Below are 17,977 nucleotides of genomic sequence, written 5' to 3'. Positions count from 1 at the left end.
GTAACATGGGTGTACCTAGGTACACCCGATATCGCTTGTGCGGCTGCATTCTGGACCAACTGTAGTCTCCGAACACTTTTCAGGGGCAGCCTCATGTAGAGCGCATTACAGTAATCGAGCCTTGAGGTGACGAGAGAAATATGTGGCAGGAGGCGGTCTCTCAGCCCTTCCTCTACAGACAAAGAAAGGAGCTGAGATTACCCACAAATGTTCCAGACAGCTGCTCCCCATGAGAAGACAACAGGAGAGAGGTCTCCAGTGGGTTTAGAACTCTGGGAGATATTTTGCTCACACCATGGTTAGTACCTTCAAAAGGATGCTAAGTTTACATACTTGCTTTTCTAATCACTTCTGGGAATTACTAGTTGTTTTTCCGATATTAGGAATCCTTGGACCAAAACCTTTTATAGCACCAAATGAATTTGTTTCAAAGAAAGGAAAGTGTTAACTACAAGTTTAAGAACTTTTTAAATAAATTGCAAAAGAATGCTTGAAACTTTGATTTTAAAACCTTACAAACAAGCAGAGAGTCCAGATAAATTAGAAATAAAATTTAGGGAATTAATTATAAATAATTCTTCCCATGGGAAAAAGGTTTTGTTTTGATTTTTTAAAAGAACATGATATGATTTAAAAATCTGGACAGTAGAGGGAACTAAATATTACAATTAAAGGAAAAGAACATCTCAATTTGATTTACAATTACAGAGCGAAGCAAAATATTCTGACATTGAACATATTGGAGGACATTTTTGAACAATGAGAGCTTAATTTTAATAGTGTCAACAGAAACATCTGCCTCTATAAATAAACTGCTTCTAAAAAATGTGGCAATGGAAACAAATTCTATCTGAGAACCTCAAGAATGAGTTGAAAGTGGATTTACAAATGACAGGTTACAAGAAAGACATGGATAAAAAGTTATATTGGGAAAAGAGGGAGGGAGGGAGAACCATGGCTTAATAATTTAAAGAAATATAGAAACAACAAACCAAGAGAATGGATATTTTTCTCATATTGAATTTACAAAAGAAGCTTCTTAAAGTTTTGAAACATCTTGTGAGAAGGAACAAAAAAAATGAGAAGAAATCAAATTTTAGGACATCATTTGAGTGGACTAAAGATTAAGCTGGTTTATTTGATCAAGGTTAAAGTTGATGTGTTGTTATCTCTAGTAAGTAAGAGTTAGTTAATGGACTTTTTGTGAAGGCAAGACAAGAAGTAAAGCTTGTTAGAGAGGGATCCAACTTAGAAGAAGGAGAACATTGAAGATAGTGAGTGTGATTAGCCAACAGAAGAGTTTGCTTCCAGAGGTTGTGGGTGCTCCATCACTGGGTTTTTTTAAAAAGAGACTGGAGAGCCATTTGAGCTGGATGATATCAGGTCTCCTGCCTTGAATGGGGGGTTGAGCTAAGGTGTTGAACTTCTGAGGTCCCTTCCATCCCGATGATTCTACTTTCTCTATTACTGAAGTAGTATGACTTTCCTTCCAAGAGCTGAACTCTGATGGTTTCTATTGTTCTGTTTCTAGGAATTTTTCTCCATGTTGCAATGCAGGTCAGCAACCTGGAATATTGCACAGAAATGCCTTTCGAAGGACTCCTCCTTTGCCAGGGGGAAGATTCAATGGCATTACAGGACCAGCTTACCAACAACTAGAAGAGTCCAAGATCTCAGATCAGGACACAGGACCTTCTCAAGGGTAAGTAGGAGAAGGCAAGAAAAACCAGTCTGCTATTGAGAATTATACTGAAGGAAGGCATGTGAAAAAGAATGAAATCCACACATACATTCGACAGAACTCTCTTCAAACGATGATGGACTCACTTCAAACTTAGTTGCGTTTGGACTCAATTTGTCAACATTATTGGGACTGGATCTGTGACACTCTATTTTATTTATTTCATTTACATTTTATATTTCTTAACTGCCCATCTTCCTCAGAGATTTTAGTAAAACTTTAAGAAGAAAATCCATTAATTAGTACTTACATACTAAAAAAAATGGTTAGGCAATTCCTAACCATCAAGATCAAGTGAGTGCCACAAAGCTTTTCACCAGGCAAGATGTTATGCAAAAAAAAAAGGGGGGGGGGAACTAGAAATATACTACAATTAAGAAATCTGCAATTCAAAATGAAGTTCAGAATAGAGCATGTGAGTATATGAATAGAATTAATCAAACTCAGGATCTTGGAATCCATTTGCTCTAAGTTTCAAAACATGACTCTAGATAGAAAACATTCTAGAAAAGAGATCAATAGAGAATCACTGATTAATATTAATATTTAGGTTATTGGTTTTCATGAGGCACCGAGATTTCTCTTTATTTCTCTTTGATATTTTGACACTGTTAGTCATAGTAATTGGAACCACTTATCTCAAAAATTGACTGCGGTTGTCTAAATAAATCTATTTTCAATTAGGAAATCTCAGCATAATGCAAGTATTCAGGTTTCAGTAACCTCTACCTGAAGAACGAAGCAAGCAATTGTCCCAAATTTAACCTAAATCTCTGACTCTTTTCTGTGGACCTTCCCTGATCTCTGTAGTAACTCTAGTTCTTTGTAGGAGCTGCAGGGGAGATGCCCAACATGGTTTTGCTCCATTGGCCTGCAGTTCCACCTTTTCCCTTTACAAAGAACAATGCCATTTCTCTGTCTTTCAAGCAGACCAGCTGATGTGCACGGCAGAGAGGAGTGTGAGTTCAAATTCAGACACTGGCTGGCATTTAGTTTGGTAGAGGCTGCAATGTTACAAATGAAAACTGACTACACCCAGTGAAGAAACTTAATAGAATTGTACTCCCAACAGCAAACATTTCTCCTTGCAGGAGGCCAACTAGGGTTGGAAGGATGATGGTTTTCCATGGCCTGCCCATGATAGAGAAAGACAAGATGTAAGGAACAAGGCAGATTGGAATGTCAATAGTTCCATTTAAATTTGTGGCTTGGGATCTGGAGGTGGAAGAATTAAATGTGAGCCACTCGGCTTTGAAAACATAACTTCAACTGTAGGATATAATGAGTGAATGCTCAAAACTCTTACAACTTCTTCATATGTAGGGGAAGAGGGCACAATAACAGCTGGGATGGTCTATCTGATAGGGGACCTCACACCTGAAAAACACCAGCAGGATAAGTGATGGACTCTCAGGCTTCCCAAAACTAGGAGAGACACGGTGCGGTTCTTCTAAAAAAATTCCTTTACTGTTCCTCACTTCTAGACAGAAACCTTACAAAACTAAAGCCAATTACTTGAACCATGAATCACATACTCTGGGAACCATTAGGGAGGAACTTTCTTCACTACCTTTCTCCCACACAATCTAAACTGTGCTGTCTTTTGCTCTAAAATGCATTCTGTCTCTCCTGGGAAAATCCAGTTAGCAATTCAATCACAAGGCAGCCTTGCAACCTCCTAACTGTATGTATAAGAAAGTTTGTATAAAGTTCACATAATGAATCAATGCAGAAAATATCCCCCCCCCAGGTTCTGACTTAAAAATAACAATGATAACAACTGATTCAAAATAAAACCTTAGTTTTACATATTGTGAAGATACATTGGCTTAAAAAGAGATACAGTAGAAAAGTGTTAATTGACTTGCCCAGGGTTTCCAAAACTATAATTTCACCTGTTTTCTACTCTCCAACTGTGGCAACTTTAAGAATGGTGGACTTCAACTCCCAAAATTCTCCAGCCAGCATGACTGGCTGGGGAACCCTGGAAGTTGAAGCCTACAACCCTAACGGATGGCTTTCTAAACTGCCAAACAGTTTAAACATCACCCTCTTGTTGCAGTCATGCAGATGAGGCCAATCCTTGGTGGAACATAAAGCCCCGAGGTTGTGGATTGATGGCCCTGTTCTATGTAAGAGAGAAGAAAAATATCTGGAAAGGAGAAATAATTTAAGGCAGAACAATACCAGACACATAGGCATGTTGATTGGCATGGTTCCATGTCCTCAAAAGTTTCTCAAAGTGGTTCCTGAGAAGGCAAGTTTAAGCAGGCAAGCTAGGAACCACGAAAAGAATCCTGGGTTGGTGCAGGCTAGTTGGCACAGAAAAAGTTTTAGAACTGAGTGAAGCTGCCAAGTGGAGAAAGCTTGGCAAATGGCCCCAGAGATGGTCCAGAGCCTGGCATTTTGAAAGAACCATTCAGAGTTGAGTAGCTATGCCAGATGGGGCAGGTGTGCAGCCTGAAAGCTGTAAAAGGAGCAAGATGAGACATTCATAGCCGTTCATTGGGCCGTTTTGGCCAAAACCAGCTGGATTGTCATCACATGGCAGGCACAAAGACCTGCAGACTGGCACCAGCAAAGAGGCAAGTATGGGCATACAAACCAGCAGGGGTTTGGCAGGCACATGAGCAAGAAACGACATATGCATTCATTCAGCAGATTCCTTAGTTCAAGTGTGCAGATGGCATGCAACTGGAAAGAGGGCAGCCTTGGAAAGTCAGTGTCACACAGGATTTTTGAGGCCTGATTAAAAATAGGGGAGAGTCCTTGAACCTTCAAATATTCCTTTAGCCTGAATGAATAAAGTTGAATATTTGAAAACTGCCCCAACTCTACACCCTGAACAATCAGAGCTGCAAGCCTGGAGTATTGTAGGAAAATAATTAAACAACTAACAAAAACATCAGCAGAAGCAGAATGAGGAGTCTCATGTGTTGTCAGGATTCAGTTTGGATCCTCCAGATACAGGAGAACTATTTCCAGAAACATGAGTTTCTGAACAGGAGTTCCACTCTCTCAGGGTCTAGGAAGTTAAAAGGCGTTAACATAATGTGGGCTCTGTTGGGCATTATCTCGGATCATGGATAGATGTTCTTGATGCTTCTGAGCAAATCTGGACTGATCCTGCCACCTCAAGCCTACATCTTCAGAGAGCTAAACATAAAGAGATTGTCCCTGCTGAGTTACCCCCAAACTTCAGCAGGAAAGTCTTTCTTTCTGCACCCATGAAGGAGAGAGTTTGGGGTTTCTTCTAAGAGACCTTCTCTGACTTTAACTTCTGTATCTGATCAAAAAGAATCTCCTTAATTTTCAACTGTCACCCATCTTCTCTTTTCTGGAAAATCCTAACCAGCTCCTCCTCCCACCACTGCAATAAGATACTGAGATATTGTTTCTGTTCATATTCTTTCAACCCAGGTTTTCAGTGCCAGCCAAATACTTTGCATAAATCTCATCACAATGTCCTCCAGGAATGCAGCATCAATCCAACAGAAACTCCTCCTGCATGACAGGAGATATTCCACAAGAAAAAAAGTATCTGGCACGAATCACCAATGAGCTTGGTGGCCTCCAGAATAGCTCCAAAATGATGTCAGTTATTCTATGTTCAGTGTTTTGTTGACATCAGTCTCCTCAACCAGTCTGCTCAACCAGACTGCTTGAGATGCTGCTGGATAGATGAGCATCAGCTATAAGAGCTGCGGTGGTGCAGTGGTTAGAGTGCAGTACTGCAGGCTACTTCTGCTGATTGCTGGCTGCCTGCAGTTTGGCAGTTCAAATTTTACCAGGCTCAAGTTTGACTCAACCTTCCATCCTTCTGAGGGGGGGTAAAATGAGGATGCAGATAGTTGGGGGGCAAGAGTTTGACTCTGTAAACCACTTAGAGAGGGGTGTAAAGCATTGTGAAGCAGGATATTAGTGTTATTGCTATTGCTACACTGAACTCCACAGTAGTCCAACATCAAAGTCCAGAACTGTCTGTTTCTCCTACAGCATCCTACAAAATTTTGGATGATTCTGGGATATGTACTATTTCCCCTGTATTGTTTGTAAATAGATACCACTAGTTCCTCTATCTGGTTTCCCAGATCTGGACTACAAAAATCATGACACTCACTAGTTAAAAGCCAAGATACATAAACTCCTAATGTCTTGTGCTCCTCTAATGGTTATCCAGATTTTTGCAGCCCAGATCTGATAGATGGATTTAATAATCTATACAGTAGTTAAGTCTATTTTTTTTAAAAAAGTCTTTTTTTAATAATCTTTAATAAAGAAGGCAAAACCTTAACAGCAAAGATGGCATGCTTACTGGGCAATCCTTTGACTTCTGGACATAAAGAAGCTCAGATTTTCTGTCATAGGTTTTGACTGTCATAAGTCGAGGCACCCATGTGACCATCCCCGATGTTGTGAGGGTTTTTTTTTTGTAGAGGTTGATAAATGAAGACTGTAATTGTTAAATGAATAAATCTATTCTTATGGGTGTTTTTTGCCTGAAGCCAGCTGAAATGGCCAGAAACTGCCCAAAACATCCTAAATCGTAGTCACGTGACCACCTCACACGGCAACCAGCCATACAGGTGATCCAGGTGATCATGTGACCATCCAGGGTGGTGTGCAGTCGTTGGATCTATGGAACTGGGTGGTTCAGCCTTTGGAGGGTCTGTTGTAACTTTGAACAGTTGCTAAGCAACCAGTCATTAAGCGAGGAATACTTGTATAGACTAGATGTATTTCTCATGTCCAACTGTTTGGTTTTAAATAATAATATATATCTAGTATCTATGTACTACTTGCTATAAGGAGATATTCCTTCAGGAATCCTGTTCGCTGGCCATTTTGAATACCCTAGAATTAATTTTTAATTTCTTTGCTTTGATGTTAAATGTGTAATAAAAAGAAAGAAGAAGGAGCATGTATGCACTGAAACTCGGCTTCTCTTAGATCAAATACACCAGAGTCTTTCCACCAGAGAAAAACCATCCTCTTAGCTGAAGCTCACAGACAATGCATTTCAAATCCTTCAAGCCTCAACAGATTCCAAATTTCTGCAATATAATTTAACATCACATTCACATCTTTGACCCTTATTTCTTTTCCCAATGCACTATTTACAACCTTATGAATATTAAATCAAAAGGTGTCAACATAGAACAGGCCCTAAACATATTTTTTCAATTATAACATCAGACTTCTCTTTTGACCTTTATTTCTTCCTGGAACTCAAGCAATTTATTTCAAAAACCATTATGGGCACCCCTGGAAAGTTATTATCTTTCCCCTTTAATAGTTTAGCAGGGCCTTGGTTCTTATTTTACTCATAACTCAGTTGCTTTTCTCATATCAGAAGCTTTAAAACATATTTTGGAATCTGTTGAGATGGTGAGTCAGATTTGATCTCATGAAAACTTGACGTTATAAGATAATCTGACCCTGAAGATTGCTGACCAACCATTCTTCTGGAATTAATGGACAAAATAGACATTAACACTTTGGACCAGCTCACTGCTAATTAAAACTTTTTAATGTTTCACAACAATGACTTGGATGATATAAGATACTTGCTGCTTAATCTAGAGTTAATTTTCACTTTCAGTGGAAATGTTTATTAAGAGGTGTGGTTAATTCACAATATGGAATATGGAATTGGACTATCCTATTTTAAAATATCAATGGGCAATGATCATTAAAGGACATTTGGAAATGTAAACAGCCAAGAAATTTCTCATTGAGCATAGAAAGGTTGCTGAAGTCAAAGTTATAGAGTGACACAAAGGTACAGGATAGGTGGTACCTGGCTCAACAGTAGTGCCCGTGAGAGGGATCTAAGTGTCTTAGTGGACAATCACTTAAGTATGAGCCAGCAGTATGCCCAAAAAAGCCAACACAGTCCTGAGCTATAATAACAGATGGATAACATCAGAACCACAAGAAGTGACATTACCACTCTAGACTGCCCCAGTGAGGCCACACTTGGAACACTGTGTCCAGTTTTGGTCACCATGTTACAAAAAAAGATGCTAAGACCCTAGAAAGAGTACAGAGAAGAAGAACAAAGATGATAAGGGAATCTGGAGGCTAACTCATACAATGAACAGACAAGGGAGCCAAGGTCAGGAGCCAAGGTGGCGCAGTGGTTAAATGCAGCACTGCAGGCTGACTGCTAGATCAGCAGTTCAGCGGTTCAAATCTCACCGGCTCAGGGTTGACTCAGCCTTCCATCCTTCCGAGGTGGGTAAAATGAGGACCCGGATTGTTGTTGGGGGCAATATGCTGACTCTGTAAACCGCTTAGAGAGGCCTGAAAGGCCTATGAAGCGGTATATAAGTCTACTGTTATTGCTATAAAAAAAAAAGGGAACAAAGTATGCTTAGCCTAACGAAAAGGAGTTTTAGGAATGACATGATAGCAGTCTTCCAGTACTTGAGGGACAATCACAGACAAAAGGAGGTTGACTTATTCACCAAAGAATGAGGGCAGGACAAGACGTAACAGTGGAAATGCCTCAGAGGGAGATCTGATTGGCAATGAGAACAATTAATCAATGGAACAGCTTGCTCTCAGGAATTGTGGGTGCTCCATTGCTAGAGGTTTCCAAGAAAAGATTGAATAATCATTTGTCAGTAATGCTGTAAGGGATCCTGCCTAGAAGACTTCCAAGGTTTCTTCCACCCTATGATTGCATGTTCTAACATCAAAGCACCTGCCAAGTTAACTTGTTGTCTCTTATAAACTAATGATTCTCATATATTTCCCTTCTTAGGTTATCTCCTGGTTTAAAAACATCACAGAATGCTTCAATAAATATGCAACTGCCTTCAAGAGAAACAAGCTCTTATTTCAATAGCACGGCTTCAAGAAACATGGTGGGCTACTCATCGCCAAGAGCCAATTCTGTTCCCATCATCCCTTCAGTGGGCTTAGATGAAGCCTACATGCAGACTCAAAACATTTCAGATATCACAGGCATCAAATGGTGCAAAAACTCCTATTCCACTGAAATGGTCAATATGAGTGCCCCAACCAGCAGCTGTCTTATTGCAGAACAACAAGAAGTCAAACTATTATTAGAAACTGTCCAGGAACAGATCCGAATTCTGACTGATGCAAGGAGGTCAGACAATTTTGACCTTTCCAAGGTCAAGGCAGAAAACAGTAGGAGTGGAAACACAGCTTTTCTGCCCATGAGCCCAGTGGCAAAATCAGAGCGAGAGGAGGCACAGTTTGTCTTAAAAAGTGAATCAAAAAGAGACTTGGCATCGATCAAGTGACTTTGATCTGGGGGGGAAGGGTGGGAGGGTAAGATGGGGGAGGGGGCTGTATGGTTCTGTGCATTTGAAGCTTTGCTAAACAGGAAAGAGAGGAAATTACAAATTATTTATATGCATTAATTTAAGAACATCTACTTAGAAGAAACCAAATAGTCTATCGCCCTCATCTCAGTGTTTTTTAACAAAATATTTTTTTAACGGAAAGAGTTACCAGGTGGTATGACCCTTAACTAGAAGTTCTGTTTATTTATTATTATTCTTTCTGGTTAGTTTTCTTTCTTTCCTCTGTCCCTTTCTTTCACTTCAGCCCATCTCTCTTCTTCGTCTGTTCCTTCCAAGCCTCCATATTCTCCCGACTTTGTTTTCTGAACTGAAATGAAACCGCACTACAGTAGAGCTCTTAGTCTCACTAAATTCCCACTGATTTTGGAGCATTTCATCTGAAAGGTTTTCCACCGCTTATACGGAATTCATGACTTGCAATCCAAATCGTCAAAGTTCCTCAGTAATAATTTGACTCCTTTGTTCTCCAGATCTACAATGAACACAGTTGCTAAACCCTAAGCCTTTGGCCACAAATTTGTAACATTAAAACAAATACAAATGACAAAATCAATGAAATACAACTTGAGTTGTTTTGTCCAAACCTCTCCACATTCTATGACAGATACCCCAGCTAGCCATGTTATGTTGGAGATGATGACCAACCCAACCATTAGATCTGAAGGAGAAGATCAGAACATTGGCTAAAGCGGAAAACTAAACATCATAAAAGGAACATTTTTGCAAGTAATAAACTATTTGTCTGGGTTAATTAAATTTATTATGAGGGTGAGGGTTGAAGGGAATTTGGAAAGGATTTTTGTTAAGCCTTTCTCTCAAAAAATTTAAGAAAATCCCAAAGTGTTTTTAGGTAAGGCTAGCAATATTTCTCAGAATGTTCTTTCCCCTTCATTAATGCAAATAGGCTTTTCTCCTGTATGACTTTCACTGTTTATTGCCACGTCAAGATTCATGTTCTAATACTCTAGCAAATATAAATATTTTACAACTCCCTTTTCTAACCATATCACTAGCGTTTGCAATTCCCCAAACTCAACCAGTCCAATGAAAGATGGGGTTTTTTTTAAAAAAAAATGTGAGTTATAATTTAACACCGTCTAGACCAGTGGTTCCCAAACTTTTTCAGTCCACTGCCCCCTTGGTGCTACAAACTGATCCTCAGGGTCCCCCACCCAGTGGTGGAATTCAATTTTTTTTACTACCAGTTCTGTGGGTGTGGCTTGGTGAGCGTGGCTGGGGGGGGGGTCATGTGACTGAGTGTTTTGCACGATGGAAGTAAAATGCAAAACTGTAACAATTAATTGCACATTTATTCAAAATCCAATTTAAAAACCTCTTTAGTTAATGTTAATTCAACAAAATTGTTGATCATGATCCAGTGATACCAGGTTTTCAAAGTCTGATAGTTATTTATCAAGAAACTTAGCAACTAGTAACTTAGTAAACTCAGTAAAATTTAGTAACTACTTCACTGTTCAGTAAATTCTTAATATGATGGATGGGCTTGATGAAGGAATACCAGTTTCCCAATGTCTGGTTTTAAGTCATTTACCAGGAGTCTTAAATCAGTAATCTGGAGTCAATTCCTTTGCTTGGAGAAAAGTTGGATGACCACACTGAAGCCACGTTCCACCAAATATGATGTTGAAAATGCAACAAGGAACTTCTTAACCACTCTCCATAGTGCAGGATAGCGATCAGAAATTTATTTCTGTAACCAAAACTCTTGGTATGATTTCTTAAACTTTGGCTTCAGCTCAATGTCATTTTGCAGCTTTATGAGTTGTTCTTCCACTACCCCATCTTCCTCAGTATCTGAAAATGGATTTATGACCCAATCGGGAATTTCCATCAAAAGAAGATCCTGATATCACTCTGACATATCTTTATGCAGCATGTCCAAATGGTCACAAAAACTTAAAGATCATAATCTTGTATCCCACCTTACTCTTCTAGCTCTGACAAGCTCGGAAATTGGTATAGCTTGCGACGGCCTATGTTGTGCTTGAATAGAGTTAACTTTGAAATAAACGTAGAGATGACAGATTTGGCCCTAATAAGAGTGACCTCATTTCCTTGCAACTGCAAATTCACTTCATTGAACTTTGCAAATAGTTCTGATAAATAAGCAATGTCATGCCTGATCTCTGAGTTCACCACTGAGCAAGGCATTCTTGTCTTCAAAAAACTCCACAACAGCGTCAAAAAGATTGTAAAAGCATCTCACACAGTTGCCTTTTGATAGCCAACAAACTTCTGAATGAAGCAGCAAACGATCAACATCTTCATCATTGAAAAGGTATTGAAAAAGTGACTTACCATTTTTGACAATTCTGACCATTGTAGCATCCCCATAGTCGTAAGATCAAAATTTGAATGCTTGGCAACTGACTCATACTGTATTTACGATGGTTGCAGTGTCGCGAGGTCATATGATAATCTTTTGCAACCTTATGACTCAATTATAGTCATAATCTGAGGACTACCTATAGTCTGCAGCAGGAGGAAAAAGGCTTTTCGGAGAGCAAAGAGATAGCAGAGTTTGGAATGTAGGCAGGAAGAAAGCAAGTTTGTATCTTCCCTAGCAATTTGTGAAATACATGTGGTCCTTATCTTACAACTATTAGTTTAGTGACAATATGAAGTTACACTGGCACTGAAAGAATTGAGTTATGACTGTTTTTCACACTTATAACCGTTGCACCATTCCCATGTGATGAAAATTCAGACACTTGGCAACTTACTCATATTTATGATGGTTGCAGTGTCCTGGGCTCATGTTGATCACTTTTGTGACCTTCTGACAAGCAAAGTCAATAGGAAAGGAGGAAAAATGCCACTTTATAGCTAGTACAACTAATGATTAAAGATATTTCACTCATTACTGGGAATGAGATCAGGGCAATGACAATTCATTTGGGGGAGGGCACACAAGGATGTAGTCAGGACATGATGTTACACTGCACTGTAAGCTACTTTTATAAGGTGTGTCAATGCTTGAGAACCACTTGTTTCAATTCCACAAACTATTCTGAACAAAATGTGCCTCCCTCTTTCAGCAGATCAGCCAGCTAATGCTATAAAAATTATGATTAATTTAAAACACATTTTCTGGAGTATTTCCAGCAGTGGGCAAATTAAGATTGTTTATTAATCCAGATGATTTTAAAAAGAATCCTATTAACAATACTAATACTATAGAAAAAAAGGTGCATCTATGAAGTAGTTGCAAAATCACGCCCTGCCCCAGCATGAAAGGATTATAATCCACAACCTCTTTTGTACGATGTTCAATCCTTATTTACGTAAGAAAGTTGCTCAAGCAGAGTAGACGCTCTTCCTCTTAGAATCACTTCCCAAAATTTCAGCTTCCCCTGCAATTTTTTATGGAGGCAGCAGCTCAGTTTCTACACAGCATGACAGACCAGCCGAGGGTCTCTGTGTGCTCATATTGGGTGGGACAGGACCTTCGGCTCTTGTGAAGCTGTTCACCCACACGCCCATTCGTTAAATAACAGCGGGCTGTGGAGAAGGAAGGTGGCAAAGCTGTGAGAAGCAAGGAAGACAACTTCATTGCCAGTCTCGCGCAACAAAGAAGAACCCAGACCTTCCACCCATTGAAGGCGCGCGCGAGACCCAAGCCTTCCCAAAGGCACGGCGTCACCGGTTCCTGATGAGGAAAGACTCTCGCTTTCGGTCCCATTGCATTCCCTTCCGCGACTGCACGCTAAGCTAGGTGAATCAGGAGTACAGTGCAGGAGAACACCTCCAACAGTCTTCTGCCACCTCCCTTGCCTCTTAGCGCCCCCTTGCCACCCCCCCTTGCCTCTTAGCATCCCCCTGCTGCCCCCCCATGCCTCTTAGCACCCCCATAAATCATCCCACCTCTCCCTGGGAGGTACCGCCCACTTTGGGAACCACTGGTCTAGATGATGCCAGATTGAGTAACACTGTCTTACAATAGTTTTTTTCTTTTCTTTGTTCTTCTTTCACCTAGTCTGGAAAGCTTAATTCAAAAGTAGACCATTTAATTAGCAAAATTGTTTTATCTTCAGGGCCTACTTCTGAGGATTACTATTCTGAGATTTCTTTTTCTGTTTTTTTCACTCTTTAAACTTAAAATCTATATTCTTTGCATGGAAGGTAAAAATGTGGCAAATGTGTAGGTTATATTTTTATATTATGATTTTTTAACAAATTAAGAAGGTCCCTTAAACTACATTATTTTCCAGAGAAAGGTATGCTACTGTTACCATGTTGTTCCTGAAGGTTACCTGTGAGCGCCAAGGAAATTGTTCAGATATATGCATTATCGTTTTTTTAGTTCTTACCTGAGAACTAAAGAATCCAATTTGTTTCTCTATTAAACATATATTTACAACTGTCAACTGTCAGTAATATTCCTGTTAGTGCCAGCGACAGACATGATCCAAATCTTCTTTGGCCATGTCAAAAAGTCAGATTTAATTTTCTCACATTATTCCTGATTGCCCTCACAAGGAATTTCATGGAATCCAAGAAAATGGATTAACCTCTGTGGACTTTTCCACAAACATCGCAACCTCTCGTATACATTTGAAGTCTTCAGGCATTAATATGTGGTAGAAATATATGGTTTCTTGGGTGTAACTTAGAGACCTTTGGATGTCAAAAACAAGAAATACACTTCCTATTTTCTTTTCTCCTTTGCAAAGTCATTAGAAGAATTTACACATTTCCCCATAGAGGCCTCACCTCACACTAATTTAACTTCTGAGGTTATGAAAGCACAGAACGGTTATGTTCTCTCTGCAAATTGTAAGGTCCAGAGCTATCATTCCAATTTGCCCTTAAAGGCCTATAAAGTGACCATTGGTGGTACCCCCAAATCTTAACGGGCCCATTGGCATCTATCTGTAGTTGGATGCTAATTATATACTTTGCGCATTCTGCTGAGCCAAAGTGGTTTCAGAAAAAAAAGTTCATTGGTTTGAGGGGATTTCTGGGTGAGCACAGGATCAAGTCCTTATTTTTTTAAAATAAAAAAAGATAATTTGGGGTTTTCTTAAGCACTTGAAATTTATTTTGTATTGTTTTTATTTAACCACAAACCACACTATGGCATCAGAATAAAGAAGTTGTGTTCAGTAACAGCCTATGTATTAGTACTTTTTTAAATTTTGCTTTTAAAGAAACAGCTGTTTCAACTATTACCTATCATCTCTCCCTCTCTCCCTCACCCTCTCTCTTCCTCTCTCTCTCTCTCTCTCTCTCTGTCTGTCTATCTATCTATCTATCTATCTATCTATCTATCTATCTATCTATCTATCTATCTATCTATCCTCTTTAATGCAGAATCATATTTTAAAATACATGCTCAATGTAGATAAAAAAATAAAGAAGACTGATTCAAAGTCAGAACATTTGGAGGGGGGAATAAATTGTATTAACATGATTCCATGTTTTCTCTATAAGTGGGGTCTCCTAATTCTGTTTCCCACATAAATCTGAAGAAAGCAACATTTGGGCTCTTTCTAAACGAACTGGATAAAAATATGAAAAGTATGTTTTATTTTTCTCCCAGTTCCACAGACCTCTGCTATCAGACCATATATTTCTTTAAAAAAAAAGAGCACACAAACCACTTGTTTTCTCCCTTTTAAATGTTGACAGAACTATCTTGTTTACACAACTTTCTAAAGCTGAAATCTTGGACATGTGTTTTCAAGAAAGCCACATCAGAGGGCAAATTTGTACCAGATCTGATATTCTCACAAAACAACAAGAATTATCTTTCTAATACTTTACATCTAAGAGCAGGGCTCCTCTTCAGGCTGGGTAATTCTCAAAGTTTCTCTTGACAACATATATTGAATTGGCTGGGATGCCTAAGAATGGACACATAGAATGTATTTTGCATCCCAGCTATCTATAAAAAAATATTTTGGAAACACATTGAAGGATTTCTGTTGGAGAAGGAATTCTCTGCTTTAGGCTATGCCTGTCTTAAAACATAACACAAATTTGCTTTTCTTGAATGCAGCAAATTTAGATAGGCAATGTATTAATGGTCCAATTATTGGGTTTTTTTCCCTTTTTTGTTTAATTTTGGTTTTTGTTTTGAACTGACCTGAGAGTTGAAGATCTAAAAAGGTGGGAAATCTTCCATTTGTGTTAGCAATGCTCTCTGTATCCAACTGAGGATGTGTGACTGTTATATGTTATCTGTTCTATTCAGTTTTTAGCATGTTTGAATAGAGAGACATTAATATTAACCACATGAAAGACTAATGTAGTTATTTGCTAAGAACGTACCTTCATCCTTCTCAATTCAATTAAGGGGAAAACTGAAAGATGTTTGGATCCAGAGCATCTTTAATCTGGACAATGTTTCTGTTCTCTGATTTATTTTCCCTCTTAGACTCTGGATACTTTTTCTACTTCGGTTTGACATTTTAATTATGGAGATTGTGCATTTTGTTACATACATTCACTGTACACAGAATCCAAAGGTATTGTGCTCTGCCTTATCCACCCTATGAAAGTGTTGAGAGAATATACTGGAATATACTACATTTGTAAAGGTCTCCAACGCACAAAGGATCCCATAGTGAGATCAAAGCTACCTGATAAATGATAAAACATCAGAAATATGTTGCAGGCATGCAATCTAAGCTATATGTGTGAGATATGTTGTCCATGGGCAAAAGGGGTGGCCTTTTGGCCATGTACAATACATGTCTCACACACAGCTTAGATTGCATGCCTGCAGTGCTCCTTTCTTTGTTAGAAGGAAAATGTCAGATTCGAGATCCTGATCATGCTTCTGCTGACAGGCCTGATCCATGGGAATCTGTGGAGCATCAAGTGATGTCACATTAATCAGTATCCTTATGGTCTGACTATCATCACCAGGTGATATGGGCAGCATAGAAACTGAATGTTGGAACGAATGAACGAATGAACGAATGAACGAATGAACGAATGAACGAATGAACGAATGAACGAATGAACGAATGAACGAATGAACGAATGAACGAATGAACGAATGAACGAATGAACGAATGAACGAATGAACGAATTGCTCTGTTGGCAATTGATGTAACAAATAAACAGAGGTAAGGTTTGTTGTTGTTAGTTGCAAAGTTGTGTCTGACCCATCACAACCCCATGGATAACATTCTCCAGCCTTCCTGTTCTCTACCATTCCCTGGAGTCCATTTAAGCTCATGCCAACTGCTTCGGTGACTCCATCCAGCCACCTCATTCTCTGTTGTCCCTTTCTTCTTTTGCCCTCCATCGTTCCCAGCATGAGGCTGTTCTCCAGTGAATCCTTCCTGCTCATCAGGTGGCCAAAGTATTTGAGTTTCCTCTTCAGGATCTGGCCTTCTAAAGAGCAGTCAGTGTTGATCTCCTCTAGGACTAACCATTTGGATCACCTTGCAGTCCAAGGGACTAGCAGGAGTCTTCTCCAGCACCATAGTTCAAAGGTTAAGGTTAGGGTAAGAAAAATTAAAATTCTGTCCATTTAGTTTGGTGCACAATTCTGTGGCCCTATTCTACTTTTTCTGTCAGACTTTAATTATTGTGAGTTTTCAAGACCTTGGCAGTATTCAAGATTGATCAAAGGATCATAGGATAGATCAGATCAAGACTGAGGAAAGGATCCATCTGGCAGAGGAAACTCCCATATTGATTTGTCTCCTTTGGCCTCTGAAGAAGTGCTCAGTTCTTCTCCAAATGATGGAGTTCTCAAATTAAAAGAAAAGAAAGCATGGAGAGGAACTATGAAACAACTATCTCTCTGGCCACGCGGCTCTTTTTTCATCTCTTGGTAACAACATACAAAACTCGAATTAATCATAATGTTCCATTTTTTTCCAACCAGACAATTCTACCTACTAGTTTGGGATACATTAGGACTATTAATTCCAGTTCTGAAGCTAGACAGAAATGTATTTATCAGATTTCTTTGCTGCTGAAAACAAGTCTAGACAGCTTCCTGAAATTAAAAACATTATAAAATAAAAAAAGAAATAATATGATATAAAACCAGCATCTTATGAATACATACTCTCCTTCTACATTACCCTGAACCTAAAGAGAGGCCGATCCAACTCAAGGTCTGGGGCAGGGGGGGGGGGGGAGCCAGGCCTTTAACGATAGGCCAGGTGAGGATCATAGATCCTCTGGGGAGATGTTCCCAAGGGTAGACAGACAGGTAGAGAAAGCTCACATCTTGGATCCAACTCCTTTAATTGCACCTGGAAGCCAGCTGGGAGTCAGTGTTGCTCAACTAGAGGGCAATCGAGCAAATTGAAAGTTACCCATTGTGGTTCCTAATACCAAAATCTGAATCATTCTAGATTCTGAGTTTTCGTTTGTATACAGCTCCATGTAGATGGTATTACAACAGGTCACCCACAAGGAAAACAGAGTTATGTCAATGTCTTTGATTGGCCAAGGGCCACAAAAAGTAGAAGGAACCCTATGTGGTTGTGCCTGCAAAAAGGTTACTCACGATATTTTATTCACTTAGTGTGTGTGTGTGTGTGTGTGTGTGTGTGTGTGTGTGTGTGTGTGTGTTATATATTCTTTGGGGTAAATGGTCATTCAAATATTTCATTACCCTTATTTGCTTTTTGCTTTAATCTGATACTTGATTTTTCTGTTCTATAATCATATCATTTGCTTGAAAAGATTACCCAAGGTGGATTTGTGTTTTCTTCAATGGAAGATAGTGTCAGAGTTCCAAGTAACACTCCCAATGAAAAAATACTCTGAGGCGTGAAGTTCCTCAAAGTTCCACTTTATTAGAGATGTCATACTGGCACATCTGGGAAAACCCAAATCTGAAAGTTTCCAGGTTTTCCCCATCCAAAAGAAGTCCTAGAACCTACCCAGCACCCACATGTCC

At 39.2% G+C, this 17,977-nt stretch overlaps 1 protein-coding gene across 1 annotated transcript in view; it reads left to right on the top strand.

Moving 5' to 3' along the window:
• The window catches only part of NRG3 (neuregulin 3), a 561,068-nt gene extending 552,019 nt beyond the window's left edge, over positions 1 to 9,049 (top strand). Inside the window, exons 8-9 of the mRNA XM_087701943.1 lie at positions 1,532 to 1,702; positions 8,511 to 9,049. Of these exons, the coding sequence (XP_087558069.1) occupies positions 1,532 to 1,702; positions 8,511 to 9,018 (679 nt within the window). The 3' untranslated portion in view covers positions 9,019 to 9,049. The remainder of the gene's footprint in view (positions 1 to 1,531; positions 1,703 to 8,510) is intronic.
• The last annotated feature ends 8,928 nt before the right edge of the window (positions 9,050 to 17,977 follow it).

Source organism: Thamnophis sirtalis, unplaced genomic scaffold, assembly GCF_051295495.1.
Source record: "Thamnophis sirtalis isolate CommonGarterSnake01/CBP01778 unplaced genomic scaffold, rThaSir2_p1.2 scaffold_15, whole genome shotgun sequence".
Classification (NCBI taxonomy): domain Eukaryota; kingdom Metazoa; phylum Chordata; class Lepidosauria; order Squamata; family Natricidae; genus Thamnophis; species Thamnophis sirtalis.
The sequence above is the reverse complement of the archived record's forward strand: the minus strand, read 5'-3'. Positions and strand labels throughout refer to the sequence as shown.